At 38.5% G+C, this 10,668-nt stretch overlaps 1 protein-coding gene across 1 annotated transcript; it reads right to left on the bottom strand.

Annotated features, from left to right (window-relative positions):
* Nucleotides 1-7,594, bottom strand: vps26bl (vacuolar protein sorting 26 homolog B, like). The gene is made up of 6 exons (XM_008332486.3): nucleotides 7,262-7,594; nucleotides 5,107-5,263; nucleotides 4,353-4,517; nucleotides 4,072-4,247; nucleotides 3,851-3,993; nucleotides 1-3,443 (listed from the first exon to the last, which is right to left on the bottom strand). Exons 1-6 carry the CDS (start codon nucleotides 7,482-7,484, stop codon nucleotides 3,306-3,308), a joined length of 1,002 nt encoding a protein of 333 aa, XP_008330708.1. The 5' UTR covers nucleotides 7,485-7,594; the 3' UTR covers nucleotides 1-3,305.
* Nucleotides 7,595-10,668: the final 3,074 nt, after the last annotated feature.

Genomic DNA, 10,668 nt, shown 5'->3' with positions numbered 1-10,668 from the left:
TGATGTTCACTTACTCCCTTTAATGGAAAGATAAGTAATATAGACAATTTTCAAAATCAACATTCTTAGACAGCATGAAAAAAAAATCCCCAAAAACAAATAAATTTGAATTTACACTGTGGATTTAAAATATCCTGTGCATTTTTAGGTCATTGCTCTTTACCATAACAATCTCTTTTACAAATATGGTTAGTTTAGCAGCTGCAGGTAAATACCAGCACTGCTAGAAATAACAAAAAAACAAACAAAAACAAACAAACAAAAAACAATTACAGCCACACAAGCTAAAGTAACCACAAAAATAAAATACACTGAATTGGTGGGGCAACAACAGAGACAATTTCACAATGAACAGACTGTATGTCAGTGACCTGGCTGAGGGGGGTGGGGTGATTTATCGTTCCACTTGGCAGAAATGTCATAGAATTTAATTAAAATTAATTGGAGGAAAACACAGGTGATCAAAGATGGAGAATTACAACCAGCTTCATCAATCTGGTGTCCATGTTCTATTCTTAAGGAGGTAGTTAAACATGTCTGTCAATGTTTTCCACACTTAGGCTTTGAATAGTCTGGGCCACAGTAGCTGTCTTACATCTCACCTTTAAAAGATGAGTGTGAGAGGTGCATCAATAAAACAGCAGTAACCTCTGACAGATGCCTGATGGTAAAGCAGTCTGACATACTGTAACTGGAGACAGTCGCCTTCACGCATACAGCGTTTGAAAAAGCTCACTTACATGATTCAACTGCAAATCATATTTTTTTAAAAATCCTTTAGAAAGTAGGAGGACCATCTGCTGTAGGCCACTTTGACCAAACTGTTGTTGTGGACACCTGTGTGTAAAGTGTCCCTCTGTCTCAGGAGTCATTTTAAACCATTATTTCTTGTACTCTGAGCCTCTTTTAGCAAATGGGAAAGCAAACAGGAGTGTCCACTTTGTTTTCATGTTTTATCCTAAACAAACCTGGCAGAGAATGATCTCATCATTCTCTAATATGTATAATATTACTGAGAATACACGAGCTTAACCAGTTCCACACATGGCTCTGAAGATAAGATTAAAGACAGGCTGAAAGGTGTGATTATAGATTAACAAATTGCTGAGCTAGAATGTTTTAAATATGAAGACACATCTCACAGTGCCTTTCTTAAAAAGGAAAAAAAAAACATCTTGTAAGGCTCTTACAAAGGATATGGAACGATTTCTCATCTTAACTGTTCACAAAAACATGTTACAATCATCTGTCTGTTGGAATCTTCAGGTAAACAATGCTCTGTTGTGGCTCTGTTTTGGTTTGGGACTACATTTCAGCCAAGCAATTTTATTGGGGACTTAGTCAGAATTGATTCCAGCATGAATGTTTAGCATCATCTGATGCTTTTCAGCAGAAATAAAATACCAAAAATCACCAAAAGGATTCTGCACAGGACTTATAACTTATAAATGAGAAAATGTTGGTAAGTTAGTCTCCAAAGATCCTGGACCTCAATGTCGCTAAGACATTTTTGGAATGTTCTTAAAAATTTAGTTAAATGTTGTTGGGTTTTTTGCATCACCTGGGACCTCTGTCACCAGTGTTGTTCTTGTCCATTTTTACTGTGTATTGTAAGTTCAAACTGAAATGACAATATAACTCTTTGAATTCATGAATCAAAGCTAAAAACAATCTTTAAATCAGTTTAACTCTTCAAAAAAAAAGGGGAAAAAATAAACTGTTTTTAATATTTTTTCAGTATTTTAGTGAAATTCATAAGAACTCCAATGGCGTTAAAACCCACTGGAAACCAAATCTTGCCATAACTTTGATAGAGTTTCCTACATTTAACCAGACTCGACAGTTAGTGAGAAAATCTCCAGGGCCAAGCTGCACTGACCGTAGCTGAAGCTTCCAGTTGACTCAGATCAACACAGCAGAAATCTGAACGGTTGACAGTAAATGTGTTGCTTTAACACAACAGACCTGACTGCAGAGAGAGGTGTGGAACATAAAAACATCTAAATCATTAATGGAACACAGTGTTAGATTTTGCACAGCTTTGGGATGTGATGCATAAGGCTGCAGGCTGTAGCAAAAAGTAAGGGCAACAGGAGCTGACTTTATTCCCCCCAATGTAGACCTTAAACATATATTCTATAAATATATACTTTATAAAATACTTTCAATTAATTTCCTAATTTCTTGTCTTTTTCACTCATGCACTCACTTGTTTATGCAGCTGGAACTACTACTTGGAATTATTCACTAGTTAATCTACTGAAACTGTTTTGGCAACAAAGGTTCAGGCACGTGGTCACCATCACTATCTAATACTGTCTCTGTTAGTTTAAAAAGAATACTTGTCCAGATTATTCTTGATGTCTAAAAAAAGGCTGTTGAGAAAGCTCATAAACAGAACACACAAGCAGTTGATCAGAGAGATAAACTGAAAAAAGACCCCAGAGCAGTATCTGTCGTTACTGTAGTGCCGTTATAAACCTGCCCTACAACCAAATAACCCACCACACATATTCAACCCTTTATTAAATATTTTTTGTTCAAAAATAAATAATCTTTCTGCTGTGTATTGATGATGAGAGTGGAATGTATGAAAATATTTCTTCTTTTTTTTTTACAAATGTGATTCTCTTGTTTCTGCAGAAAAAAATTAATTTGCTGCAAAGCGAGAGGCAGGAAAACGGTCATAAATTAATGAGTCACATTACTGTGAGAAGACAGAAGTGATTTAAAAAAAACAAACAAAAAAACTACAATTACTACACAGTGCAGTTGTCCAGTCATACGAGCATTAGAAAGGAAAGTTTGAGTTAGAAAAATACCCAAGGTGCATTCTGACATACTGACGTACATCCATACACACGATATTTAAACTAGAGGCCAAACAACAAATATTTAAGTGCTTCTCGCAGTAAAGTTTACCCCGCACCATTACTTTCTATGAAACATCATAAGTTTAATTTTTGTGCAGTTGTTAATGACAGCAGAATGAGCTAACACTCTCTAATCAGTGTCAGTGTGGTAAACTCCACCCAGCTGGGAGTTAAAGAATGTTCAATCAAACCTTACTTTTACTTCTAACTAATGGCCTAACTCAGTTCTGACTGTTTGTTTTCAGGTCAAATCCACGTTGTTGTGTTCGTCTGAAGCCTCACACTTGTTCATTCACTCACACAAACACACGGTGTGAAAAACACTGCAGTGTTTCATGGCACTGCAAACACACGTATGATCTCCAAGTTCTGACCCTGAAGGCTCCTACACTGGACACTCACTGACACAGAGGGCGAAGTGGCTGCTGCCCTCTAGCTGTCGTCCTCCCTGCTATCCTGGGGCAGCGGCTTCTCTGGATGGGAGGAGCCTTCGAAGCGCTGGGAGGAGATGGCTGCTTGGTGAGACATACTCTTCCTCACAATGTCGCCTTTTCTCCAGAGAGTGATCTCCTACAACACAAACATGCAGCAACAGATCAAAAACCTTCCAAAGTAATTACTTGTACACTTGGCTAATAATGGCTTCAGCACCATCCACATACACTCGTTCTAAACTGATTCTCTCACAAAAACCTGCTGCAATTTTTCAAGGCTCCAGAAGAGAGCATTGGCAAGAGAGTGAATGAGTGCAAAAATCAAAACAAACCAGGCTAAGCTAGCCAGCATTTGACATTACGCTTTATGAGTTTAAAAAAATTGGCGTAGAGAAGGCTAAAATTATTTTCGCATTTTATCCTTTATGCATGACTTTGTCATTTGCCGTATTTCATACAAACGCTCCATCTATCTGCTCGTGACCCGGCCTCCTGTAACTTCACTGTTACACTGCTACACTGTAGCTCCAAGTGTGCTTGTACCTGCTGTTTGAAATAGCGCCTTTCCTCCTCATCGATGAGTACCAGATTGAGGTAGTATCTCACAGAGAACTTCTTGTTGATGTCTCTCATAGTCGGTGTCATCTCATAGCCGGCCAGAAACAGTCTGATGGGTATGGACTCTCCTGCAGCACAGCAGTGTGTCAGAGTGAGTGCAGAACCAATCAATGGGCGTGACAGAATTCAACAATCTTTTTAGTTACCTCGGACTGGGGCGCCATCCATGATCTCATACTTGGCTATGGTGTCGTTCTCGTGGTAGACGTTTGGCCCTGTGCCTGTTGTTTCCCTCTTGATGATATCGATTTCCATGTGTCTGATTTTAATCCTCACCAGCAAAAAGTAAATCTTTCCCACAATCACATCTTTGAGATGATACCTGTGAGGGAAAAACACCATCAGTCAGAAATGTTCATGGAGTTTAGAAGAGGATTAGGTCAAATCTAAAGCTGTGTCAACTGTCTGTACCATGAGACAGTCTTACTTTGATTTGTTGTACTCAAACTCTATGTGTAGACAGTCCTCGATTCCCACTTCCATCTTGATGGAGGAGTTGAGCTCAGGGTAGGTGCTGAGTGTGTGAACAACAATGTCCAGCTCCTTGCTGATGTCATTCAGTCTCCGGCTCACTGTTGCTCTCAGAAAGTAGCTGAAAGAACACGTACACAAACAGTATCTCATGACGTGTTTGACTGTGTCAATAAACAGGAGAGCAGCAGGGAAGCTGACCCCAGATCAGCCAAAGTGATCCCAGCATTTTAGTTGACATCTACAGTAGACGACACACAAAAACCTGAAAAAAACATTGGCTTGGGGTTGGCCTTTGGTTTAACCGCAGCTTTGCATCTGGAGTTGTTTTACTGCCACCTGGTGGGTGTATTGTGTATTTTAACTGTTAAACCTTTTTTTGATAAATATCCACAACACCCAGAACAAAACAAATGCAAATATGAATGATGAGATAAAAAACACAATCAGGGTTTTACCATCTTCAGAGATACATGCAATTCATTGCCCCTTATTAACTATTAAACACAACCATGACAAAATATTAAAGACAACATAGGTGTCTTTAATATTTAGCAAATAGTCCTTATTAATACTGGCTGTCTGAATGTGTCTGGCTAAGAAGGTCTGTCATGAATTAAAGGTAGTAATCATAGAATACAAAATGTGATAAATTAAAATGTAGGACCTTATACACACACACACACACACACACACACAGCCAAGCTCACCGTAATTTGACATTTTGTCCAGTGTAGGACTCATATGGTTTCTCCACATGTGTGAATTCAAAGTCAAACGTCTGGGACTGTGTGATTTCCCCCGGCCGAGCCAGGTCTTTGACCAGAGACACAAACTCATGGTGGTTTCCTCTGTCGTAGTACAGCTCTGAAAGAGACAAGACAACAGTGTCAGAAAACCAGAACGGTTGTCCATAAGAGACAGATGCTGCTGAGGAGGAAAAAAAGGGGAACAGAAGCAGCTGCAATGTTTAAAATACATTCATGGTAAAATTATCAAGAGGAACATAAAAATAACATTAAAAAATATTTTTCAGTTATGGCATCATGGCAGATTTTGGACAATCACTGGAATGATGTGAAAACAGTAGAAATGACAGTAGAAACACTGACTCCTTCTTTAGCCTTGGAGACCCTGTGACTTGGTCAATACAGTAAAACCTCTGTGCAATTAGTTACAATCTTTTTTTAACTTTATGTGTAATTCTACAAAGCTCCAGCAAAACAGAAAGTTGATCACATGGCCATAATGCATTGAAACGTTTTGATCCTGCATCCTGACACTGTATCCAAATGATGTTTACCTTGTGTCATTTTGCACTCTGTACCCTGGATACTAAGAAGTATTTAAATCGGTAATCTGTGTCATTGACCACATTTAAAAATAAACTCATCGCCTTTAAAATAGTTCTTCTCGTTATCCACCTGCTTCTGAACACTTTGGTAATGTGTGACAGAGCCAACAAGGTGAGTCAGCTTCAGGTTTTATTCAGCTGTGGGTCATGTGAAGAAGTGTCAGGGATCAAAGGTTCAGTGGCTTCTGTGAGATCAAACACAGCGCACTTACAGCTAGATGTAGAGCTGCCTAAAATATGAAAAATAATCTACATCAATTTAGGGGAACGTCAATAAGATGAATGAAAAATGGTCATCAAAACATTTGTCTAACATTTTAAGTTCAATAGTATCACTTGTGTAAGGCCAAGATGTAATTTAGTTTAATAACAAAGACACGTCATTTATATAAACTGTACATCTGTTTGTTAATGCATATATTGTTTTATTTTATTTGCATATTTTCAGGCCCTATTAACCAGAGCTTAAATACAACACTCGTCTAGAGTGCTGTAAATAACAAGGGCCTTTCCTTTATGACCACAGTGGATTCATCATCTGATGCTGAAGAACAAAGTTCAATGTGAGACCCAAAAGCCAAACATGACAATGAGCTCCCTGGACTAAAATGACCTTTGTGATGTGGCAGAACAGGAATTTCTGTACAGTATGTCTTCGTGACATATCTGCAGCAACTGCATGAAGCTAAGGTCGCAATATAGGTCTAGATGTCTTAGGTATGTTTCCAGTATCTTGTTAAATCTGTGTCATGCACTGGCAAAATGGGTTCCAGTTTATCACAATTCAATAAACCAAAATAAAAAAAACAGTGGACAAGACTGCAAATATTACACAACCTGCCTTAACTAAAGTGTTAAATATTGTAGCTATGGCTGCACTATCCCTGCCTTCTTCCTGTTTTCTTAATGTGATTAATCACACTATGTCCATGTGGTGAAAGGCTCTAACAGAACATTCTTTGCAATGGAGATGGACTGAGCTTGATGTGAAGACTTTTCAGATCCATTTCTTCACTGCACCTTACCCACAGATTAGGGCTATGGAGTAATAGTCGACAACCTGATGGATAAGTTTTGACATTGTTCTGTCAAAGGTGCACCAAATGTTTGAGTTGTGTTGTGCAATAATGTAGATATGTTGAAAGATCCTTAATAGCATAATAACACTTCAATAATAAGTGGTTGACACTTGAACTCTGTGCTGAGCATCATTATCCCAGAGGCCCATTTATAGTTAGCATTAACGTGACAGTAGATGAAGAGTTTCTTAAAGCGGGAGGTCAAAGGTCGATGAGATCAGCTGGCAAATAGCCGATGAGTCAGCTGACGTCAGCAAACGTCTGCCTCTGTCACGAGACCTGCTGTTCAAACTGACACTTGTTGTGACAGTGGAGTAACAGAGCAGTACAGTGTTGTTTTGAGAGTTTCTCCATTAAGGCTAGTGTAATGAAGTGCTGCATGTGAATGTAGCCTGTAGCTGGCTTCTTAAGTGTGCAGCGCAGGCCTCTTACCTATCTGGCCCACAAATTCGATCTTGATGCCATTGTGCTCCAGTCTTTTTCCCGGGTACTTGAGAGTAACGTTTACTTTGCCAGACACTGTTTCTCCGTCGTAGAAGAGGAAATATTTGTCCTTCCTTCCATCTTCGCTTTTATGCTCAGCTTTCTTTCTCGTCTCTGCGTCATTTAGGACTATGTCGATGTCCGCACTCTGACCGAAACCAAAGAAACTCATGTCTGCTGCTGCTGATAAGAGACAGCTCTATTAAGTGCTACTGTTGAGAGAAAGGATGTGCAGTCCTGTGTATGAACAGCTTCCCTGATAATACAAGAATGACGCTTACAACCCACCGCGCATGCGTCCGCATTTTCCGCATAAAGCATATATTAACTTTTATTTCCATGTAAATTCACAATTGTTCCGATATTGTTAAAAGAATACTCCCTGAGATTGGTTTAATAACAAAATGCTACATTGTTTATAGAACTAGTACATTAGCTTTTTCCCAGCCATGTTACAAAAATGCGCTTTTGTAGCGCAGTAGCAACAGGAGGGAAGAACCACAGACGTTAGAGCACAGGCGGTTGTAGATTAAAAAGCGCTCTCGTTACTCAGAAAATGGGGTGACATAATAATTTCTTTTGAAGCATTATAGTGAAGCTATTGCTGCAAACACAACAATCAATTTGTTGTTTTAGAAGTGTCTGTTAAGTTTCACAACGACACTGCAAGTCGTTGTGCTGTGTGCGTCGCTGATTAAAGCCCCCAGTCGCCTCATGAGGACACGAAACTTGAGGAGAAAATTCTTACAAAATGTATTTAGGTTTACATAGTGTTGACAAAAGTAATCCTAATATTGTAGCAAAACCCCACAATTATTTAACAAGTGGCTTGTGCAGAACTTCCTTACTGCTCGGCACTGCTTTGAATGCTGAACGTGCGTCGCAAAATATAGACCCCGTTGCAACAAGCAAGTCGGAACCTTGTGGAACCATAATTGGAATCTCTTTTCCTATATCACTTCAATTTATATGGCATAGATTTTATATTAGTGTTTTTTAATTTATATATATATATATATATATATATATATCCTACAAACACATGTAGATAATAACTGGTTGTCTGTCACATGTTTAACTAATCATTTCTTTGGAGTTTAAGGTAACCTAAATACATATTATTATTATTATTATTATTATTTAACCGATTTCAACCAATCGGGTTTTTTTTTTTTTTTTTTTTTTATCTTGGAGTAGCTTGTGTGTGATAGCAGTTATTCTCCACTAGAGGACAAAGCTGACCCACAACAGTAGGAGGGCGAAGCCTGGCTGTCTCTCGAAATGCAATTAATTTTATATCTTTGCATCTGACACTTGTCAATGTTTTTTTGTGTGTGTGCAATTACATTCATCATAAATAGAGAAATAATTATTAAATGTTAAAATTCGGCCAAGAAATAGATCACGATTAGATTGATTTGATCCAAATCGTTGTTTACGCCTATGATGCGTCTGAAAATGTGATAACGGTATATTATAGCACTTTGTTTGGCCGAACACATTAACTAAATTTGTTTTTACCTAAATCCGCGGGCGTGTGTCTTCTGGGAAAAGCTACTCATAGCTGAGTAATTAGTTCTTGTGACTTGAGAGGGAGGATCCTCCCTCTGTGAATCAACAGCTAAACGTCTCCCCTCAGGCAACTATCTTCGATCTATCAGCCAAAATATTGCAGCAATCTTTCAAAAACAATGACTCACTTTTGAAACAGAAGCAGGAAAAACATCGCAAAAAATCCAACACCCTGTTGGACCATCTGACAGTCTTATGATAAAAGTTGACAGTTCTTTCTTTTTTGTTTGAACGGATGATCTCTAACAGGCACAACTCATTTTCTTTTCCCTGTCTGTCTTGACTGAGAGCAATTGTTTTTGGTGGTTTCCTAGCCTCCGCTTCAGCACATCATGGATAAAGACAAATATCTTGTCAATGTTTCACTTAGTTTCACATCATATCTACAGACTCTGCCTCCCTTTTCTTCTCTGTCTGGATTTGCCAAGTGCAGCCACAAAGCTGAAATGCATGTGTAATGTCTATTGATGTTGAGATCACGCTGGTGTATCAGCTGATAATACTTCTGTTGCCCTCAGAGGGTCACTGAAGAGGCTTTAAGAAGAGGTCATTCCTCTGCTTCTTCTCCAGTGATCAGTCATTTCACTGATGTTTTTAATCAAGACGCCAAAAGTGCTGACATAGTCATTCTCATGACAAAGGAGTCCCGCTGCAGCAGAGATTAGACCAAAACCAGTTCAGTAAAGATGGAGTCTTTGGTGGATGCTCCTTTGATACCCCAGCAGCTGACCTTAAATGAACCTTCAGTCTTACTTTGTTACAGTCTCAACCTCTTTAGATTGTCCTGCTGACATCAATGCTCTATTTCGTCCATCCGCTCATCCATCCATCCATCCATTCACCCACCCATTTTTCAGGGTCATTGAAGTAGCCTGAATCAATTCAATCAGTTGTCCATCAGCTACTCACCAAAATGCAAATGTCTTTTTTGCTTTATATATATATATATATTTTTTTAGTTTTCATCTAAAAATAGTGTCCAGGTTGTCAGTTAAACCCCAGGAAGCAATTATTGTTTCTCTGCTTCTTTAATAATTATACTTGTCAATGAATCATCACGTGATTAATGTACTATGGAAGATACAACTTAATAATAATAATAATAATAATAATAATAATAATAATAATAATAATAATAATGGTGATGATGATGATGATGATGATGATGATAATAATAATTCAAAGAACCATTTACAGGGCAGTAAATGATGTGACCTGGTCCAGATGGAAGTGACTTCTACATCACTTTCAAACCTTATCTAATATGGTACCATGCTGTGTACAGGGTCTAGGGACAGTGTTTTATTATGGATACTGTCCATTTCTAAACACTGTCTCATCTCACCAACAAGCTGGACTCTTATTTATGGCCCTTGACTGCCCCTGACAAATGGCAGACAGAGGTCACACACTCTGTGTGTACTGTCCCTGTGGGGTTGCAGGCTGCTGTGGGGGATGGTGAACAAAATGGGAGGTTCATAGTCAGAGTGTGTAATAGGTCACTCAGGTACTGTGGGATCAAGGCACGGTGGCTTTTGTACTGTATAGTACATGATGTCAGTGAAGATGCATTAAACTGACGCCCACAGGCTTTGGAGATAAAAAACAGATTATACCATCTCTGGTCAGCATGTGTTTTGAAATCTCCATTTAGTGACTGTGATCTAATATTTTTAATTAGACTAAAAGGCTTTAAGGACCTTTCAAATGCATTCTTTCCGATACTATTCTGAAGATGATACAAGTTTTATGAAAGCTATAAAATAAAAAAACTTCAGTAAAAT

Source organism: Cynoglossus semilaevis, chromosome 19 (genome assembly GCF_000523025.1).
Source record: "Cynoglossus semilaevis isolate Cse_v1.0 chromosome 19, Cse_v1.0, whole genome shotgun sequence".
In the NCBI taxonomy this organism is placed as follows: Eukaryota; Metazoa; Chordata; class Actinopteri; order Pleuronectiformes; family Cynoglossidae; genus Cynoglossus; species Cynoglossus semilaevis.
This window is presented reverse-complemented; position numbering and strand designations above follow the sequence as displayed.

Bases quoted from the DNA above. Each gene is read 5' to 3' on its own strand.
- vps26bl (XM_008332486.3), bottom strand. From the start codon at position 7,484: ATGAGTTTCTTTGGTTTCGGTCAGAGTGCGGACATCGACATAGTCCTA. The intron at 5,264-7,261 runs GTAAGAGGCCTG...TGTCTCTTTCAG, and splicing joins CGAATTTGTGGGCCAGATAG to AGCTGTACTACGACAGAGGA. The intron at 3,994-4,071 runs GTAACTAAAAAG...GCTGTGCTGCAG, and splicing joins GGATGGCGCCCCAGTCCGAG to GAGAGTCCATACCCATCAGA.